This window comes from Heteronotia binoei, chromosome 12 (assembly GCF_032191835.1).
Source record: "Heteronotia binoei isolate CCM8104 ecotype False Entrance Well chromosome 12, APGP_CSIRO_Hbin_v1, whole genome shotgun sequence".
NCBI lineage: Eukaryota > Metazoa > Chordata > Lepidosauria > Squamata > Gekkonidae > Heteronotia > Heteronotia binoei.
In genome coordinates, this window is record NC_083234.1 from 46309084 (window position 1) to 46328329 (window position 19246).

At 44.0% G+C, this 19246-nt stretch overlaps 1 protein-coding gene across 1 annotated transcript in view; it reads right to left on the reverse strand.

The window, feature by feature from the left end:
* Nucleotides 1–206: 206 nt before the first annotated feature.
* Nucleotides 207–19246, reverse strand: part of FER1L5 (fer-1 like family member 5) — a 75588-nt gene continuing 56548 nt past the window's right edge. Inside the window, exons 35-49 of the mRNA XM_060250598.1 lie at nt 17444–17554; nt 16819–16950; nt 16350–16505; nt 15151–15242; nt 14119–14289; nt 13122–13270; nt 10774–10913; nt 8102–8190; nt 6994–7089; nt 4665–4806; nt 3147–3246; nt 1362–1564; nt 890–999; nt 494–641; nt 207–302 (exon numbers count right to left, since the gene is read on the reverse strand). Of these exons, the coding sequence (XP_060106581.1) occupies nt 207–302; nt 494–641; nt 890–999; nt 1362–1564; nt 3147–3246; nt 4665–4806; nt 6994–7089; nt 8102–8190; nt 10774–10913; nt 13122–13270; nt 14119–14289; nt 15151–15242; nt 16350–16505; nt 16819–16950; nt 17444–17554 (1935 nt within the window). The remainder of the gene's footprint in view (nt 303–493; nt 642–889; nt 1000–1361; nt 1565–3146; nt 3247–4664; nt 4807–6993; nt 7090–8101; nt 8191–10773; nt 10914–13121; nt 13271–14118; nt 14290–15150; nt 15243–16349; nt 16506–16818; nt 16951–17443; nt 17555–19246) is intronic.

Below are 19246 nucleotides of genomic sequence, written 5' to 3' on the forward strand. Positions count from 1 at the left end.
ACAGATGAGCCTTTGTCATGGTGAGAAGACTTGGGAGGGCTGTTGCCTTGCTTGTTGTGAGGTTCTGTTCCTGGAGTCTATTTGGAAGCAAGACAAGGTTGAGTGGGGGGTCCAAGGAAAGATTCTGCTTCTGGACATCAGGAGCAGGCCACAAGTATGTGGTGACACTTGGAGATCTGAGTTGCAGCAACAGCCGCCACCAAGTTTCATTTTGCTTGAGTCGTGGTGGGTTCTGTTGTAGTATGAGCAGTCATTTTGATGGAAGTTTTCATTGGATTTATCAGCTTCATGGCCAAGTAGCCCTAAGAAAAGAAGGAGGAGTGGTCAGGCAGAACATGGAGGTGGTGTAGGGGAGGGAGAAAGTAAATAAGCAGTCCCTGTCTTTCTCTCTCTGGAAGGACTCACAGCTGTAGGGAAGGGTTTAAGCCCCTCTACTTCAAGTACCTAGCTCCTTTGTGGGCCAAATTTCCCATCCCCTCAGCAGAGGACTCACTGGGGCTGAATAGATGAAAGCTGCAAATAACAAGGCCAGCAGCAGGAAGCAGAAGAAGATCACAATCTTCCACTTGCTTTTTTCCCAGACAATATACTTGACACTCTTCATTGGGGCTGTAAACCATAGGAAGGATGTCTCTGGCCTCCTGGGCAAAGGAAGGACAAGGGAGATGAAGAACTTGTCAGATTTTGGTTATGACAACTGCTCACACCTCCCACTTCTCCCCCTGTCGTTGGCAGCCAACATGGTTGAACCTGATTGGCAAAAGCACCAGGATGCTTTGATACTCAGAACCCAATAGTCCCTGTTGACAAATCTGTGCTTCTGCTGCCACCACGCCCCCCCCCCCCCCCGAGATTCTGAACCGAGGCCACTTTCACATGGCGGTCTTACTCTGGTGGCTTCAGGACTGGGTTCATATTTGGCTCCTCCCTTCCTTTCCCAGCTGGCCGCTCTTCAGCTTCCTTTTCTGTCAGCAGCTCCAATGTCATTTCAACCTTTCCCTAGAAAGCCAAAGAGGCAAAGCCACAATGAAGGGAGAGAGGCTCCCAGGGTAAGCAAGTAGGTCGGGGTGTGCATGTTGTTGTCTCATGTCCTCTCCCTGCCCCTCCCAACTGCAGTCATGCCATCACTATTTGCATTGTGGGTTTAGATGAATGGCTACATGATAGGTACTGGGGTGTCAGAAGAGCTGGGGAAATGGAACAAGGATGGTAGAGTCTGGGCGGCTTGCAGGTAATCCCTCCTACCAAGTTCTTCATTCTGCTATCAGTGTCTGCCTTTTGTTCCCAAATGAAAATGTACATTAAGCCAGCCAGGCTCACCAGGCTGGGGTGCAGCTTGAACACGTCTCCTTTTTCCTTACCGAGACCCTCCGCTTGTCATCCTCAAACACGATACACGGCCACCAGCCCCTCAAGCTCTTTTGCGCAAATAAAGAGATAAACTTGGGCTTCTTGCGATGAAAAGGAGAGGAGTCACGGCTGCCCTCCTCTAGCATTTTCACAGTGCAGTCACGGGGCCGTTTGGCAGGTCGCGGAATGCAGGTCAGGTTGAGCTCCAGAATTCCTGCAGGCAAAAGGGGAAGCTTGGCAGAAGACCAAGGAGATTTGGACTGTGTTCTCTCCCAACTAGGGTTGCCAGATGCCCCTGGCAAAGGATGGAGACCAGGGATGCCAGATACAGGCTGGGAAATTCCTGGAGATTTGAGGATGGAGCCTGTGGAGGACAGAGACTGCAGTGGGGTACAATGCCATAGAGTCCACCATCCAAAGCATCCATCTCTGTAATCTGGAGATGGGCTGTAATTCTCAGGGATCCCCAGGTCCCACCTGGAAGCTGGCAGCTCTGCTCCCTACTGTAAGCAATGGGCTTTCAAATTTCCTGTCTTTGGTGCTATAGTCGTACATCAATGCTTGCGCTGCCCCAAGAACTCCAGCATGTTACAGAGAATTGGCGTAAATGTTCTGAGGCACATGTTTAGTTTATGTGAGGTATTGACTGGGCCTCTGTGATTCTTGCAAAAGAAGCCCATAAGTGGTACATGCTCACTTTACATGGATTGCCAATGAGGAAAAACTCAAAGGCTATCCTCAAATAAGTGTTTGATATGCCCCTAAATATTTTGAGATTACTGTCTTCATCAAAAGAAGGCAATTGTAAAATGGGAGTAAATATAACATGTTCTTTTAACCTACTATTTTTGGCAGATTCTTTAAAATAAATGCTGTTTTTTCTGACAGACTAATTGCAACACATGTTGGAGCACAGTGAACATTAGTTTTGGAGGACTGTTTGAGGTTTTCCTCCTTTTTAAAAATTTCCTGTATTATTCTCCCACCTTTCCTGGTTGACACTCTGGTTGAATTGAGAACAAGCCCTATGACCCCCCAAATCTTCCACAACATCTAGGGCTTACTTGGCAAATAAATCAATTTAGAAACAGTCCCTTGAACATCCAAAACAGGCCTTGTGCCTAGAGATGGCAAAGTGTGAGGTTCACTGAGGCCTCATGGGCCCACCACTCTCCTGGTAGTGCCACTGTGCTCCAGAAAGTCAAAGACAGTATGTCCCAGTCCTTGTTGGCATGCTGCCCACCTTTACCAGCTTCAGGGGGCTCACTGCAAGTATTATGCATACCAGTCCCTAGAATCCTGGGGACAGTTTGAAAGTCACTGGCTAAAACTTTGAGTGAACAAAAACAGGTCAGTTCTTCATGTGCCTTCTCTCTTGGACAGGTGGTTGGCAGTGTTCCTTCGAAGCTGTGTTAGCATGAGCTAGCTCACAGATTTTTAGCCTCCTGTTCACAAATTTTTATCTTAGCTCAGGAAAAATGGCCCCCGAGCGCAATAATTTATGCAGTAGCTCACAACTTTAATGCCAGTAGCTCGCAAAGTAGGATTTTTGCTCACAAGACTCTGCAGCTTAGAGGGAACATTGTTAGTTAAATGACCATAGGAATTATCCAAAGGGAAACAAAAATACTCCTTTGGAAATATTCATGGACATGTTCTGAAATTTGTCCAACCCCAAGTATGGAGATGAACTTCAGTAGAACTTGTCAACTGGAACTCATTGCATTCTGTGTGGGGAGGAGTCAGGAAGTGGCACGCCACCTGGCACCATCTTGCGACAAAAACATTCTTCTTACCAAGAAAATCATCAGCTGAGAACTTGTCGTTATCCCAAATCTGGATGATCAGCTTGGGGGGCACTTTCTGCATAGTTTCATCCAGACTCCAGAAATGTTGCTGCAAAATTGGCAGGAAAAAAACACATCTGAATCAGCAGAGCTACAATGCGCATCTCAGGTGCAACTGATCCAGTTCTTTCCCTAGGGGAGGGGGCAGATACATAGGCACAGGTCAATAATCAACAGGCTTGAGTTTGGGAACAGAAAAGCCAACTGAGGCAGGTGTGAGTTAGTGGAAGCTCATCTCTCTGGGGATCCGATGTGGGATGGTAGGTCAGCTGCATTTCAGAAATGTGCCCTGCCCTTGCTTCTGTTGTGTTCCACTTATCCATTTACAAATTGACAGATTTTACAAAAATGCCATAAATGTCCAGTGCTCTCTCTTCAAAAGGAGACTCTTGTAAGAGCTGCCCCTAGACCAAAGGCAGACGGAGGTAATTCCTGCTTTGCACCATGCAAGAACAGCAGAGGATTTATGCTCCCAGTGGATCAGCATTGAAAATGAGTCAGTAGGGATAAGAACAATGCCGGCACCAAGTTTAGCAGTGGCAAAGAAACACTCTTACATTCTTTAATATTGCCAAGAAGTCTTTTGGACTGTGCTCCTGTTCAGAAGTAGGCCTGCCAGCTCTAGGTTGGGAAATACCTGGAGATTTTGCAGGTGGCGACTGAAGAGGGCAGGATTTGGGGAGGGGGAATTCAATGGGGTATAATGCCATAAAGTCCACCTTTCAAAGCAGCCATTTTCTCCAGGTAAACTGATCTCTGTTGCCTGGAGATCAGTTGTAATCCTAGGAGATCTCCAGTCACCATTTGGAGGTTGGCAATCCTATTCAGAAGGGATTTTTAAAATGAGAGGGACTGCAAAAACTCAGAACTGCATGGAAGAAAGCCCTGTCCCTTAATTCTGTGGGGCCAGACTGCAGTTGCTCACTGGGAGGCACTCCATACATGCCCAGAAGTACCTTAATTATATATCACTTGGATGTTTAAAAAAATGGGATGTTTAAAAAGATGGGATGTTTAAAAAGATGGGATGTTTAAAAAAAGATGGGAGGGGTAATGCTAAATGGATTTGGTGGAAGAAGTGGGTTACAGAACCAACTGGGTATATGAAATACTTTTTTCAGTTTACAGGACTGCGTAAGACCCAGGGACTAGATAAAAATATGCACTGAGATGGAGTTCTAATGCACATGAATAGAATGTGGAATTGCAGTTGCCTTAGAAAAGGTGGCCCCCTGAAAACAATGCGACATGCACAAATGGTGTCCATATTCTGATGCATCTTTAATTATGCATGGAGTTATGACTGCAGTTATTGATTCAGAAGAGGATTTACATGAAGCTCTTAGCTGGATTTGGAAAACACAGTGGGGGTTCTCTTAGATCTGAGAGTGAACACACAACCTGCCTTAGAGGAAGGCCACAACTTTTAAAAATCATATAAGATGCTCCTGGTCACGTTATACCTACCTTCTTGGTGAGGACGCAGACCTGCTCCATGGGGAGATACTCCATGGTAAACACAAACCTCCAGTTGAAGTTGCCGTCTCCTGCCAGAGACCTGTAGTGGACATCTGTCTTCTGCTTATCCTCTTCCAGGCCATCCAGCCACCTGAAACCAGAACATAGAAGGGAATGTTGAAGTCATTCACGGGAACTCTTTTGCCCCATCCCAGATTGAGGGATACAGCTGGCAAATCAAGTATGAATGTTGACTTGTACAATCCTGCTACCACCTTTGGGAGGGAGGGAATTTCCTTGTCCTCCACAGCCCTTGTTCAAGGTGAAGGTAGGAGCTGCAAGCACAATTGAATATCAAGCGCCTTCTGGTGTCATCATCGTCATCTAACAGTCTCCATCTGTCAGGGACTGTTTCTTGAAAGCTGGGAGATGTGCAGTTATATATATCCAGGGCTCAAAATGGGATGGGATGCCACCCAAATGTTTTTTTTCAGGTGGCCCTAAAGCCATTCTACTCCTTTTTTCATTAGATTAAACCATCCCAGGAGGAACAGGGTCATACCAGCATTGCAAAAACTCACCAGCAAAATGTTTCATGCTTTTACTGGGCCTGTCTGACCAAGGATAGTGGGAAATAGGTTCTGGTGAGTTTAGGGCTTCACCTACTGGAGGAAAATGAAACTGTCTGAGCAAGGCTAGATGGAAATAGTCTTAGAACTGCTCCATTTAGACTTGCCCAGGCCAGAGTTGTTTGTGGAGGGCTGGGATTGGAAGAGATAGATACTATAATGAGGCATGCTTTTAGAGACACAATTTGTTGGCACTTCACTTGTGCCTCTCCAAATGCCTTCCTTCCTCTCCTGGCTCCAAAAGCAGCTCAGGCTTGGGAAAAGCAAGAAGATGGAAATAGTTTCATTTGCTGGGCTTGTTGAAATTGGCTCTGTGGGTGAGAAAGGGGCATCCCCGTACTTACAACACTGCCCCTGTAGGGAGGCATTGCATAGAATAACATGACAAATATTTAGAATCTTCTTTGAAGGCATGCTGTGCTTAATGTTAGACCATGTTAAAAAATACTTTTGGTTTTGCTTATAGTATCTCTATTCGTTGTAATGATTACATACCTAAAGATAGTGAATAGACTGCAGGCTAAACAAAGCCTGGCCTAATCTGGGGAAAAAAATTACTCCACTTTCCATTTTTCCAAACTTTGAGCGCTGATCATACACTAATACATTTTCCTTGAAACATAACCACTGCGGAGTCTCAGAACCCCTTCTCTTCCAACCTGGATGAAGATCAGACCAAATAATATTCTGGAAGATCCACAAAGGGATCTCTACCCCATTTTTATAGCTAAACAAAAGTCACAAGGAAATGGTGGTTCTGATTGGAGTTCTGCATGGGGTAGGGGGTTAACGTTAACCTATTACTCATAATTGCTTTCCTGATGTCAGAAGGCTTCCAGGAGTTACTGTTGGCCTGTTGGGAACATTCAAACAGTCCAGTCAACTTATGTGTTTCCTCCAATGGAGCACATAGCAATTTGGTGGTTTGTGGTTGAGAAACCAGCATGGGGTGGGGGAGGAGAGAGAGTCCTAAGTCCTCCATGCTGCAGTCCAAATCCTGGTCCTGCAGCCAATACTTAAAAATGTGTTGGAGACTCACAGTGCAATCTGATAGGGCTGCCAGCCTCTATGTTGTAAGTTTTGTCATCTTCACTTTATAGACTTTTGCTAAGGAGGGGATAACAAGATGAATGTGGTGGTTGGGTCAGATGGCCTGCTGTCACAGAGGGGCAGGGCAGGCAGTGGGGTCAAGGATGAAAGGCAGAAAAAGTAAGCGGTGGAGGGGCTGAGAAGACAGGGAGTCTAGCAAAAGCAGGGATGGAAGGAAGAATGGATCAGATAAAACGAGAAATCCAGCAAGAAAAATCTGCCTATCCTTTCCCTGCATTTTTCTCATGAACATGATCCAGAGTTAGAAGATGGGGAAGACTGTTCATATATCAATTCATAGCTTGCCAGATCTTTAGCTGCAGGTCTTCTCTTTTTATATTGTTGCTTTTGATAATTGTGAATTGCCTTAGTTCTTTATAAAAAATATATGTCAGACATCAAATAACAAGCTAAAAGGAAATCTAAATGGGAGTGGTAGCAGATCTCCAGGAAGAAGTAAGGACACTGGACAATCATTTGGCAATTGGCCACTCAGTGCAATCCTAGTATTTCAACTTTTTCAGTCTACTGAAGTCAAGGGTATAACTCTGCTTAGGACTGCACTACAAGTCCCCCAGAACAAAAGGTTGTGATTCACCCATCACCCATTGTCTTGGTACCCTTTAACAAAAATGTCGCTCATCCTGTCGCCAAAAATATTAGTGTCCTCCAGATCCACATCCATTGTGTTCCAGATGATGCATCGGAGTACATACCTAGAGAGAAGAGAAGGTGAGTTTAGTTGCTGGTGGATGTTTGGCTGTACCCAAGCACCAGGTCAGATCCAAATGAACTTTTGTAGTTCACAGAGAGACTTTCTGTGAGCATTCTAGGTTAGTTTATATAAGTGCCATAACATGTAGGATGGAGTAGTGATCCCTGACTGGTTGTTTTACAGATTTGTGCAAGCTGCCTTGGATGCTTTTTTTTTTTGGTCAGGAAAGCAGAATTATGACTAAATAAATCCTTAGTACTGCAGACTTGCTGGTGCAAAGCTGGCTTTCCTGGCCATTTCTGGAGTTACCACAAACTATGCTACCTTGTAAAGTAGATTTCTTGCTGTCCCATCTCCACTAGCTCACATAGAATGTTATACCACATCAGCTTGCCAGGAATTTCTTTTTAGGGCAAGGATCACCTCCGCCTCTCTGCATTCCAAAGGTGCCAGCAAGGAAATGGAGAGAAAATGTTCACGGAAATGGCTTTTGTAAGATCTGAATAACCCAAGGCTTTGGACTGGCTTCAAGGAACTCTATTTCAAATTAATAACTTACACCACAGGTAGAATGTCAGGTATAAATTAATGTGGGTATGTATATCCTACTCATGCACTCCATCTACCCCTTTTTGTGACATAGGAATCTTCTGCACAGGGCCCACTTTGGTATAATTCAGCTTAACATTTAATGTTTTATGCAGATGGGAAGAGCAAGTTGGATCCTACATTCCAGGTGCTAATGCAAGCTGGCATTCCCCTTGATCATATTGTGAAAGGAGAAGGAATGAGATTAATGCAAATAGGAAAGAAGCATAGGATAAGCTAGACTGCAACATCCTTGTTTGTGAAACAGGATACCCTGTTAGTATGCTTGGTGGGGAATGGGGGCTACGGGTAACCTATGGAACTTCCATCCCAGTTAGAGCCTCCCAATTAATCTTGTTGAAAATCAACTGGACAAGAGTAATTTTGATCTGAATTTTAATGTAAGGGTGCGCATATTCACTTACAATTTGGGCTTCCTTGGGGTGATATCAAAAGCAGGTCCTGGTTCACCTAAACCTTCTGGGAAGACATCGATCCACATCTGGATTTTACCCTGGATATAAGAAGGATGAAAAATGTCTAAAGAAATCCTCAGCATTGCAGACATGCTGGTGGAAAGCTGGCCTTCCTGGTGTTGCTACAAATTTCACTACCTTGACAAGTAGATTTCCTCCTGTCCCATCTCCACTAGCTCACACAATGTTATACTACATCAGCTTTCCAGGAATTTCTTTTTAGGGCAAGAATAACCTCTGCCTCTGTATCCCAAAGGTGCCAGCAAGGAAGTGGAGAGAAAACGTTCATGGAAATGGCTCTTGTAAGGTCGGAATGGCCCCCAGGCTTTGAACTGGCTTCAAGGAACTCTGTGAGGATGGAACATGTGTCTAAGCTTGCTTTGATCACCCTGAAATTACAGGCTCTTGAGCTATTTCTCCCTGCTTCCTTATATGCAGTTCAGTAACATGCATAATTATATTTTATGTTCTTGTGTGGGTTGTTAATGCTGGGATTCTTTTAAAATACTGGAATTGGAATTGTTAATAACTTTGGAGATTTATATATTCATTATGTTTTACTTTGCAAGCTGCCCTGAGCAGATTCTTGGGAGAAGTGGCATGGAAATTTTCTAAATCAATAAGTGGTAAAAATAAAATGGATCAGCATTGCTAGGCTAACTGGGGATTCTAGTTGGCCACTGCAGGAAACAAAATGCCGCAATAGATCCAACACGGCTCTTTTTCTGTTCTTATGAAAATTTGGTTTCCAGGTTATGAACATGTGCTAATCTCATGACACCACCACTTTTCTGGGACTCACAGCCAATGAGCCTTAACTCAACAGCCACTGGTTGATCCTCTAGGCTGATGGGATAAAATCAGGGAGTGGTATCCATTGTATTATGACATAAGCATCCAAGTTCAATTTGTCAAGCATTTCTCATTGGTAAAGACAGCACACCAGCTACCATGAATCTTTTCCTGTAATGCTCATAGTCACTTCTATTTTCAATGGGTATATGAGGACTCCACCTCCTCTTTCAGCAGAACCCCCCTTGGATAATAGGGCACCTCCTATTTTGGACACAGTTGTTTTAATAGGCACACCTTTTAAAGCCTAAGTGCCAGGGGAATCTGAAACTTGGGCAGTCTCATAAAGGCACCTGGGTACAGCCATAACATTGGACAATCCCAGGATAAAAGAGGAAGAGTGTGCTGGAATTAGAAATTAAGTGTGATCTTTCCCAGCACAGAGTAATATTGTTCTCAATAACGAAAGACTGTTATTGAGACATCACCCAATACCCTGACATACCTCAGAGGTGTCTGCCCAGCCCAAGAAAGCTGCTGTTTTGTTAACCAATGCCTGGTTCCACTTTTTCCATTTTTACTCAATCAAGAAGGGCACTCAAATCATTAATTTGCCTTCCACCCTGTTTGAGGAACTATCCTGCCTCACCCAAACTTTTGCGTCCATGCACATCCTAATTAAAGTATGCTAATCATGTTGCCTCACCCAGGTTCTTTGTGCCCATGCAGATTTGACTCACAATAGCCCAGTCAAGATATTTTTCCCATTTTTCCCCCACCAAAGCTTGACAGCTGGTAATTTTAAACCAGCTGGTTAGCTTCCAGCTTTTTATCTTGACCCAACCTAAAGCCAGGACAGCCAACCTCCACTTATATTGGGGATCTTCTGTCCACAAAAGGAGGACTCCAGGCATTAGCAAATGGTTCCTCAGACCCCAGTCCAGATTTCTGCTGGTCAAAACTGGTTTCCTGCTGAGAACTCCTGCTTTTCCTCCCCTTTTCCTCCTCATTCTGCTCCTTGGACCTCTCCAGACATCCAGCACCAGATTTAACATTTATGTCCTTTCCCTAAAAACTGGCCACTTGTTGATGTGTTTGTGGGTGATTACTTAGTTAGTTTTCAGGTATTTAATGTAGGTCCTTTATATTTTTCCTTTTATTTTGTATATGGTAATGCTGTTTGTATTTTCAATTATTCTCTCTCTCTCTTTATAATTTTATTTTTGGGTATCCCCGCTGAGATCCACCCTGGTGTACACAGACTACAGAGTCCTGTGTTATTCCTTTCTGGAACCATTTTAAAGCTAATTTCCCCTTCTCTGAGTCCAGTTTGTGTAAGAGATATTAGGAGATGCAATAGACTTGGCTGGAGCACTCTGTGAACCTAAGAATGCTCTCCAGAATCTTCAGCAAGAGGCAAAGGGGTTTTTCAGCACACAAGTGAACATGGAAAGTGTTATATAAATGAAACAAATGTACAGACTTCTGCAACACTAGACATGACTTTTGAGCATAAGTCTCAGACCTATAAAGTTCTTTGCCTCTAATGTCCATGAGGCTACCAGATGCCACCTGGCATATTATATCATGAATATCAACTGTTGTGTCTTGATCACTACATTTCATTGCATTTTGATACAATGTTACCATCTTTTGATATGGTTTTACTTCCTGAACTTCTGTAAACAAACTTATTTTTGCAAGGAAAACACAAAGCACCCCATATTCTTCAACCAAAAGCTACTGAATTTTTAAGGTCAAGTTTACACTTTACAGTAAAAGTTAAAACCAGTTGCAAGTTATTCTACTCCCATCAGCTGTGAAGTTACCTGTCCAATACCAGGCAGGTCACTGTTGTAGAGGGTGCGCGTCTCTAGGTGTTCTGGCACCAGCCCACATGTGCGGAGGAGGTGAAGGGCCATCCGTTGTTTTGGGGGGCCAAGGTGCTTGTGTGAAGGTTTTTTTGTTTCTGAAAGTTCAGCAGAATTATGTTATTATCTGGAAACCTGTCTCATATATCCCAGGGCCAAATACCAGGCTATTTTTTTGGTACTCTTCAAGGTTAAATGATGCATCATGCTGGATTCTCTGATTGGAACTCCAGGCTTATTTGTTCCTAGAAGTGGTGTGGGTGTTGGGATGGGAATGATATAGATCAAGGTCATTACATTGGAGAAAAGGTTTTTTTGAAGTCTTTGTCCTCTGTTATGGTCATTGAAGAAGACCTTCCTGGACTGCTTTAAACACTGCTGGTAATGGTGGTGGGAAGGCACAATACAGGTACCTCTTCCCACCCTCCCCTAAAGTAGCTTAAAGCTGCCTTGGGGGAACATTTATGGAATTTACAATTGAGGAAACAGCACAGGATTAAAAAGTTAACCGCTTCACATTGTGCTATTGCCCTGACTCTGACTGGCATCTGTACTGCATTTGAGAGCTAATCACAGAACTCCAATGTCACATGTAGTTTCACCCCAATAATATCATTGGGTATTTTGGCTTTTAAACAATTCTACAACAAAACAATTTGAATTCTGCAATAAGAAAAACTGAGTGTTGTATAAATTATGCAAGCAGACCACATTCACACAATGCTTTGTTTTTGCACATTTTTTCCTCCCTATCTCCCTTTGCTACTGAACTCTTTTAAAACTCATGTTGATTTCAATGGGGCTTGTGCAGGAGAATTTCCCAGTGCATTTATCCCATGGATGAGACTCATCTATTTTTTACTCTCCTGCCCCAGATTTGCCACACATTTCATCCAGCTGCTGTACTTAGTAAGGTGTCTTAGGAAAGCCAGCCATGCAGAGATCGTTATGATTCTGGTTTTAGTTTTACACAAAGACCTCTCCGACACAGGTGGACAAGCCAGCCTCCCCCTTCCCAAGCTTCATCAGGGGCAGTGTTCCCTCTAAACTGAGTTAGAGTGAGCTAGCTCACAGCTTTTTAGTCTCCAGCTCACAGATTTTTGTCTTAGCTCAGTAAAAATGGCTCCAGAACACAATAATTTATGCAGTAGCTCACAACTTTTAATGCCAGTAGTTCACAAAGTAGAATTTTTGCTCACAAGACTCTGCAGCTTAGAGGGGACATTGATCAGGGGTGTCACTCATTTGCTGGAGGGCCAGATCTGACACAAGTGGGACTTTGTGGGGCCGGGCCATGCATGTCATAAAACATAATGTGAGGTAGCAGAGATATAAAGTTTATAAAGGACACAGACAAATATGATTAAATATATTATTTTTAACTTAAAATACAAACATGCTTAAAACTTTTGCAATATTTTGTTTAAAATGGAAAAGTGGGGGAATAGTGGGATTTGGCAATTCAGTTTTTAAAATAAAATATCAAGACAAAGCAAGGATCACAGCAGAAACTAAACATATTAGCAATTGCTCTGCAGTATAATATCCCCCTTTGGCTATAGGTTCCCAGGTTAGAGTATTCACTAGGTCAGGTCCATGAGCAGGCAAGGACACAACTCCAGGAAGCCTAAGCTCCAGCCATCTATATAGGAATTTGAGCAGTACAGACAAAGCTGCAAGGAAAACATGGAATGGATCTTCCATCAAGGTCCCTGGGCTCTATCTATCTGGGCACAGAGCCCTTAATGGAAAATCTACTCCATGTTTTCCCCGCAGCTTTGATAGCCTGTTCCACATTTTCCTTGCAGCTTTGTCTGTGCTGCAGCCAGCAAAGACAAGGCAGAAAGGGCAGGGAACTGAAAGAGCAGGGAACTTTGTCAGCCTTGGAGTTTCAAATGGTGAGGACAGGAGGAAAGATGAAGCGAGAAAAGAGCCCCACAGGCCTGATTAAAGCCCTGGACAGAATGGTTCTGGCCCATGGGCCAGACATTTGACACTCCTGCTCTAGAAGGCCTGCAAGCAGTTCCTACTGCCATAGCTGTCCATTGCCTCCACACTCACCTCTTCTGTCTGGGCTGCCAGTTAGGAGGCAGCAGGTGGTGCTTTTCAAAGTGCTAGATTTGGAAGAGGGGGGGATCTAGTTGTCGATCTCTACCATACAGGCACACACAGGCTTAATACATTTTAGTGCCTTTCATCATCTCTGCCTGCTAGGTGGGTGTGTCAGAATGCAGCTTAAAACCATGTTCAGGAGAGCTGAAGTCTTTTGCTTCCCTCCCTCTGGGGCAATATATTGAGGGACTCACCGAACTCAGAGAGCAGGAAGGTTCTGTCCATGAATGTGGCTTTGTTGCCATCTTCACTGATCTCAGGCAGAGGTATGTTCTTGATTCGAACAAAATGCTCCAAGAGCTCGCTGGGAGTCAGCTGATCTCGCCACTGGCTAGGACCAGAACTATGGTAGGGGTGGAGAAGGATTAAGGAATAGGAGATGTCTGGATACGGCAGTACAGTCCAGCTTACCCAAAGTTAAGTGGTATAGCTTTTCCTAGACTGTACCACTTCAAGGATGGGGTTGTGTGTGTTGCAAGTTTCAATATTCCCTCACTGGAAAACATTCCCTGCACATAGAAAATCAGAAGGCTAGATTAGATCAACACACTAGTTTTCTATGTGCAAGGAGAGCGATCAGTAGAAAAAAAATATGTGCAACCCTCTACCTGCGTCCTCAAATGGCCAAATTTTTACCACATGCTTTCAGTACTGGTACCATAGGAGGGAAGCTGATGTCCCACTACATAGAAATATTTTTGGTAGTCACAAATTCTTCAATCTGAACCAAATATGCCAAATGATATGCATAATTAAGCACCTTCTGTTTCTGCTAGCTGTGCCCCAAATTCATGGAAGCCTTGTCCAGCCACTTCTGTTTTACAAGCTTTCACCAAGCAGTGGCCACACTTTTTCAGATTTATCATCACAGCCATAAGGACTTTGTTTTTTGTTTTAAATAGAATTCTGTGCCAGAGACAAATTACATAGGTGTAAAGTGCAATTGTAGGTGCAAAGTTTACACACAGTTGTGTCAGCCACTTCCCTCTGCCACAGATGCTCACACTCCAGGAACACTCTGGGATTATAACTGGTAGCCCTGAGATAAATGTGCTTGCATGTCTCAGCTTGGCTTCATGCTGTAAACTGGCAGCTGTTGGTGGCAAATGCACTGCCCCCTAAACCAGCTGCCCAAGACAATCACCCACATTTGCCCAGAAGGTATACTCATTCCTGTTCCTAGTTACTTACACACAGTAGGACTGGGGAAGCCCACAGTTGGCCCCAAAGCGGGACAAGAGCCGGTTTTCCAGGTCTATGGTGGTATCCCCTATGATCTCATCAGGACTGAGGACATCAAAGTCATAGAGTGAAATTATCAAGTCTTTTTCTTGTGGGATGGTGCATGCAACTTCATACAGCCTGTGGGGATCACAGACAAGGGCAGAGGAATTATTTCTACTGATCCCATTCTGCATCTTGCTTGTTCAGAAGACAGGTTTTTGTGTGTGTGTCTGTGTGTGTGTTCAGTTACCCTGTGCCTAATGCAGCCATTATTATTAGAGCAGACAAAAGGTCATTAATTGTTTCTCCACTATCTATCTGTCACACTTCTAAACTTTTGTTCTTGCAAAGAACTCAAAGTAGCAAATGCATCTCTCCTCCATTTTATCCTGACAACAAACCTGTATGTTAGGTAAAGCTAAGAGAAAGTGATGGACCAAAGGTCAACCAGTGGCAAAATTGGGAACTGAACCTATGTTTCCCCACTACTGATCCTTCTCATTGCTCCACACACATTTCTTGAGTACCCCAAAGATAACACACTGACACTAAGTGATGTATGACTTTCCTTGAAGACTGTTTGGAAGTTTCAGAAGAAGCAGAGGAAAGCAGCCCAGCCAGTTGACCAAAACGTTAATGATGCTTCATATATTACACTTTAGGTACGAGTCCCTCAATACTATGGTCCCATATTCTTCTACATGATTACTCATTGGCTACTGAGTTGAGGGACACACAGAAGCATGTCATTGTTGACTCTGAATCGCCTGCTCTGCAGGGGCTTAGATGGCATCCACACCACCAGTGCTTCATTATACATATATTGAGGAAAATAGGAAGAGTACCTACCAAGGTGCCCCCTTCAGGTTTCTGTACTTTTCTATATTATCTACTGTATGAGTGGGGAACAGCATTAGCCAAGATGTGGGCAAAGAGATCAGACACAAGAAAGAGATCAGACATTCTAGCATTTCTGGAATCTGTCATGCTGGACTTTACCTTCCAAAGACAGGATTGAGGGTGTTGGGAATATATGCCTCGCTGTCCCCCACCCTTTGCTTCCCCACCTTGATCCAGATGTAGGGGTCACACTGCAATGGGAAAAACAGATCATTAGGAGAAAATTTCCACTTCACTGGCATAGTGTTCTTTTTACATGCATGCCCATGAATTGGAGCAGGAAAGGGGATGATGGTGATAGAAACTGTACAGACTCATACTGTCAACAATGAAGACATACTAGTTAGAAGAGAGTCTTGCCTCATGGTATATGAGCTTGGCTCCAAATTGTGTATTCCAGTCAGATATTCCAAAAGTCAAATGCCAGCTCAGCTGTTGGCCTTTCCCTCACAATTCAGCAGTCTGTCCGCATTTTAAAATAAATTTATTTTACATGGCACATGACGATTTATGTATGTTCACCCTTGATACTGGAACAGAAATGTTTAAAAAGGAAAACTGATCTGATAACTGAGGACAGAGTCTGTGTGTTGATGAAATGGAGGGTGCTGCTAGTCAGCCTACACAGCTATTTCTTTTTTTTCAAACCAAATCATGCTGCAAATTTGCAGAACCCTACTGGTGTCTGAACCCTACTGGGAGCCTGGAGGATATTCAGGGAGGTGGCTGAATAAAGCCTGTCCCCACCTCCTGATTCCTGGTATTCCAAGGAGGTCTCCAATCCAAGTACTTGCCAGAGCAGTCCCTGCTTAGCTTCCAAGACTGGGCTTGCCTGGGCTATCCAGGTCAGGGCAGTATATAGAATACAGTAATGTGTTTTCCAAACTCTCCCCGTTACTATTTCTAAAAAAGAAAGAAAATAGTTATCTCTTCACTTCTGGTCTCCCTACACGAAAAATGCTTGTGCAAAAGGTTACCTTTTGGGAATGCGGAGCAATAATTATAAGCTAGTACAGGAATACAGTTTGTATTCCTATTTACCTGTCTGTGGTAGAGAATTACCAGCCCCCAGCCCCAGCTTCCTATCCCCCAAAAATTGAAGAGGGGAAGAAAAAAATGGCCTCCACATAGTGATGCTCCAGGATTTCCCACTAGTCTCTATGGAAAAGGCCATAGGGAAGCAGTTTAGAGCATCACTCAAAAGTGAGATCACAGCCTCTCCAAACTCCATCTTCCCTAGACACTGCCTCCTAAATCTCCCAGCATTTGCCAAGACAGTGTTGGAAACCCTCTTTTACCAGTCCATTTCTATCCTTTGGCTGGAGGTCAAAAGCCTGGACAATGTAGATTCGAACCAAACACTCCTGGGGGAGGCTTTCAGGAAGTTCTTGAAACTGGCGTGGAGGAGGTGGAACATTTGGGTCTTCTGGCAGTGGGTAGATCCGGAAAAGCCCCTGCAAACATAGCAGAATTTAATTTAAGCAGTTGGTGTGCCACAGCACCCATGGAGGGCAAGGATACTGCATATTGAATAGCTGCACATCAGATGCAAGAAATTCAGCAGACAAAACCTTTCCGGGCTTGAAGATGCCATCAGTCTTACCTGCTGTTTTTTCTGCTTTTTATGAAGTTATAGGCTTAGAGGCTGGGGTGGGGTGGCAATTCTGCTTCAGAAGCCTATCACTCAATTTATGGATTGTATCTGGTGTGTCATTTCCCCCCTGATTTTTGTAGTTAAAACAGAAAGCAAAGAGGGTTAGTTCTCACCTTGAACTCACCCCCCACCATGGGGTCCTCAATGGATTCATCTTTCACCTTTCCTCGGCAGAGTCGAAAGGTCTGACAGAAATCCTGCAAGCCATGGAACTCTGGCATGTCCTCAAGCTCACAGTTATAGATCTGGGAGGGGGCAGAGAGAATATGTTTAGTACATGGACCCTCTGGTGTCTGCGCAGGTGGTATGCAGGCTCAGGACTTTAGATTCTGGGCACTTGGGCCCACTGCTGCAGACCATCTGCCAGCCTCTAAGTGAGTTGTTGAGGCCACTCATCACACTACAAGGAAGGCCACCACCAGCCCTGTGGCAAATTCAAGGTTGTGCGGCACTTAACAGTAGAGAATTTGTAGACAGAAAAGAGATGTTGAATCTTTTCCCTTTTTCCAGTTCTTCCCTGCATATGCTCTCCAGCATGTCTCCCTAACTAACTCCAAAACCTGTAAGTAGGCCTGGCTGGGGGAAAATAGCTTTGGGAAGGGTACATTTGCAGGGGAGAACTGGTAAATGAGGAAAAGGACAAACTATGGCTTGCTGATTCTCCACTCCAACTTCCCTTCTCAGCAAATGTGAACTAGGGAACACACCAGTTACTGCCATTCTGTAACACATGCCCACCTTCATACAATCATAGCCCTTGTCCAGGTAGTTTCCACTCTTGGACAGATCCCCCACAGTTGCATAATACTTGCTCCACCAGTCAACCTCCTCCTCTTCTTCTGCAGCTTCCTCCTAAGGGAGAAGGAAAAGCAGCTGTGATGGGCCATGTTCATACTGAAAGCTGCTGATGCAACAGTAGCCTTACCATGGATTTGCCCTGCAGGATCTGAACCACTAAGCTCATCCACTCTGCAGAGCTTAGCCACACAGAGGTTGGACTTATTTGGCTTACGGATGGAAAAGTGGATTTCTTTGTATGCATGTGGAATTATTATAGATGCAGGCCTCAGGTACAACCTTTTGTTGTCTTAAATGGAGAAAAAAAATCACCTGATTTAAGCACCATCACTAATGGACAACAGAAACAAACCAGTGGAAAATTCTTCTGTGTAAGCCCCACTGAAATGAAAGGGAGTGGTGGAAGAATGCACACATCTCTCTGGGGTAAGAAGACATAATTGACTGATCTTGGCTGATATCATAGTGTAAGAGAGCCAGTGCAGTGTAGCACTGCCAGTGTTGGACTAGAACAGGGTACACTGCAGGTTCGAATCCCCATGAAAAGCACGGCTCAAACAGACGAGATAACTTGATCCATCTACACAATGCCATTGCAATCTTGGTTAGTCTTGGAGCTGTACTGGTAAGGGCGAGGGGCTTTAATTCCTCACCCTCTGCTAGGTTTTGCTAAACCTATCTGCCTGCTTGTTATTAGCATTTTAAAAGGAGAAAAGATCTGCCATATAAAATGTTAATAACGAAGTAGGGAGTTTCAAACAACAAACCTAAGCAGAGGTTTAAGAGATAATCACAACTTAGCACTCTGCAAACCCTAAGGCAAACAGGCTGTGTGAATGTACAATTTGCATGTTGAGGACAGAATAGCTCATTTCCTTTGTGGTAGGCCTCAGTGGATAGCCAGTGAGCTTGTCATTCCTTCTCAGCTCTACCCACGTCACAAGGTTGCTATGGGAATCAAATGGAGGCAAGAAAATTCATAAGATGCTATCAAGAGTTTCTTGAAGGAAGGGGCAGGGATAAAATATGGTAGCAGTGGAAAGTGCTATCAAGGCACAGACAAATTATTTACTTGATCCTCATATCTAGCTTTTAAAAGCTGTGTTGTTGCAACTTCCTGCCTTTTCTTTAAAGTTGTGATACATACCACCAGGCTATATAAAACTTGTTATATGGCCACTGTTAAAACAAATCAGGATGAATATGAATACTACTTTCATACTATCAAAGTACCCAGAGACCTGCAGATCTATGCCATAGCTTGCTGGGACAAATGAGACACAGCAGGGAAATCCACCTTTGCTTCTCCAGTTTGGTGTAGTGATTAAGTGTGCGGACTCTTATCTGGGAGAACAGGGTTTGATTCCCCATTCCTCTACTTGCAGCTGCTGGAATGGCCTTTGGTTAGCCATAGTTCTCACAGAGTTGTCCTTGAAAGGGCAGCTTCTGTGAGAGCTCTCTCAGCCCCACCCACCTCACAGGCAATGTTCCCTCTAAGCTATGGAGTCTCATGAGCAGAAATTCTACTTCATGAGCTATTGGCATTAAAATTGTGAGCTATTGGCATCAAAGTTGTGAGCTACTGCAGAAATTAGCTTGCTCTAGAACCATTTTTCCTGAGCTGAGACAACAATATTTGAGCCAGAAGCTAAAAAATTGTGAGCTAGCTCACACTAACTCAGCTTAGAGGGAACACTGCTCACAGGATGTTTGTAGTTGGGGAAGAAGATAAAGGAGATTGCA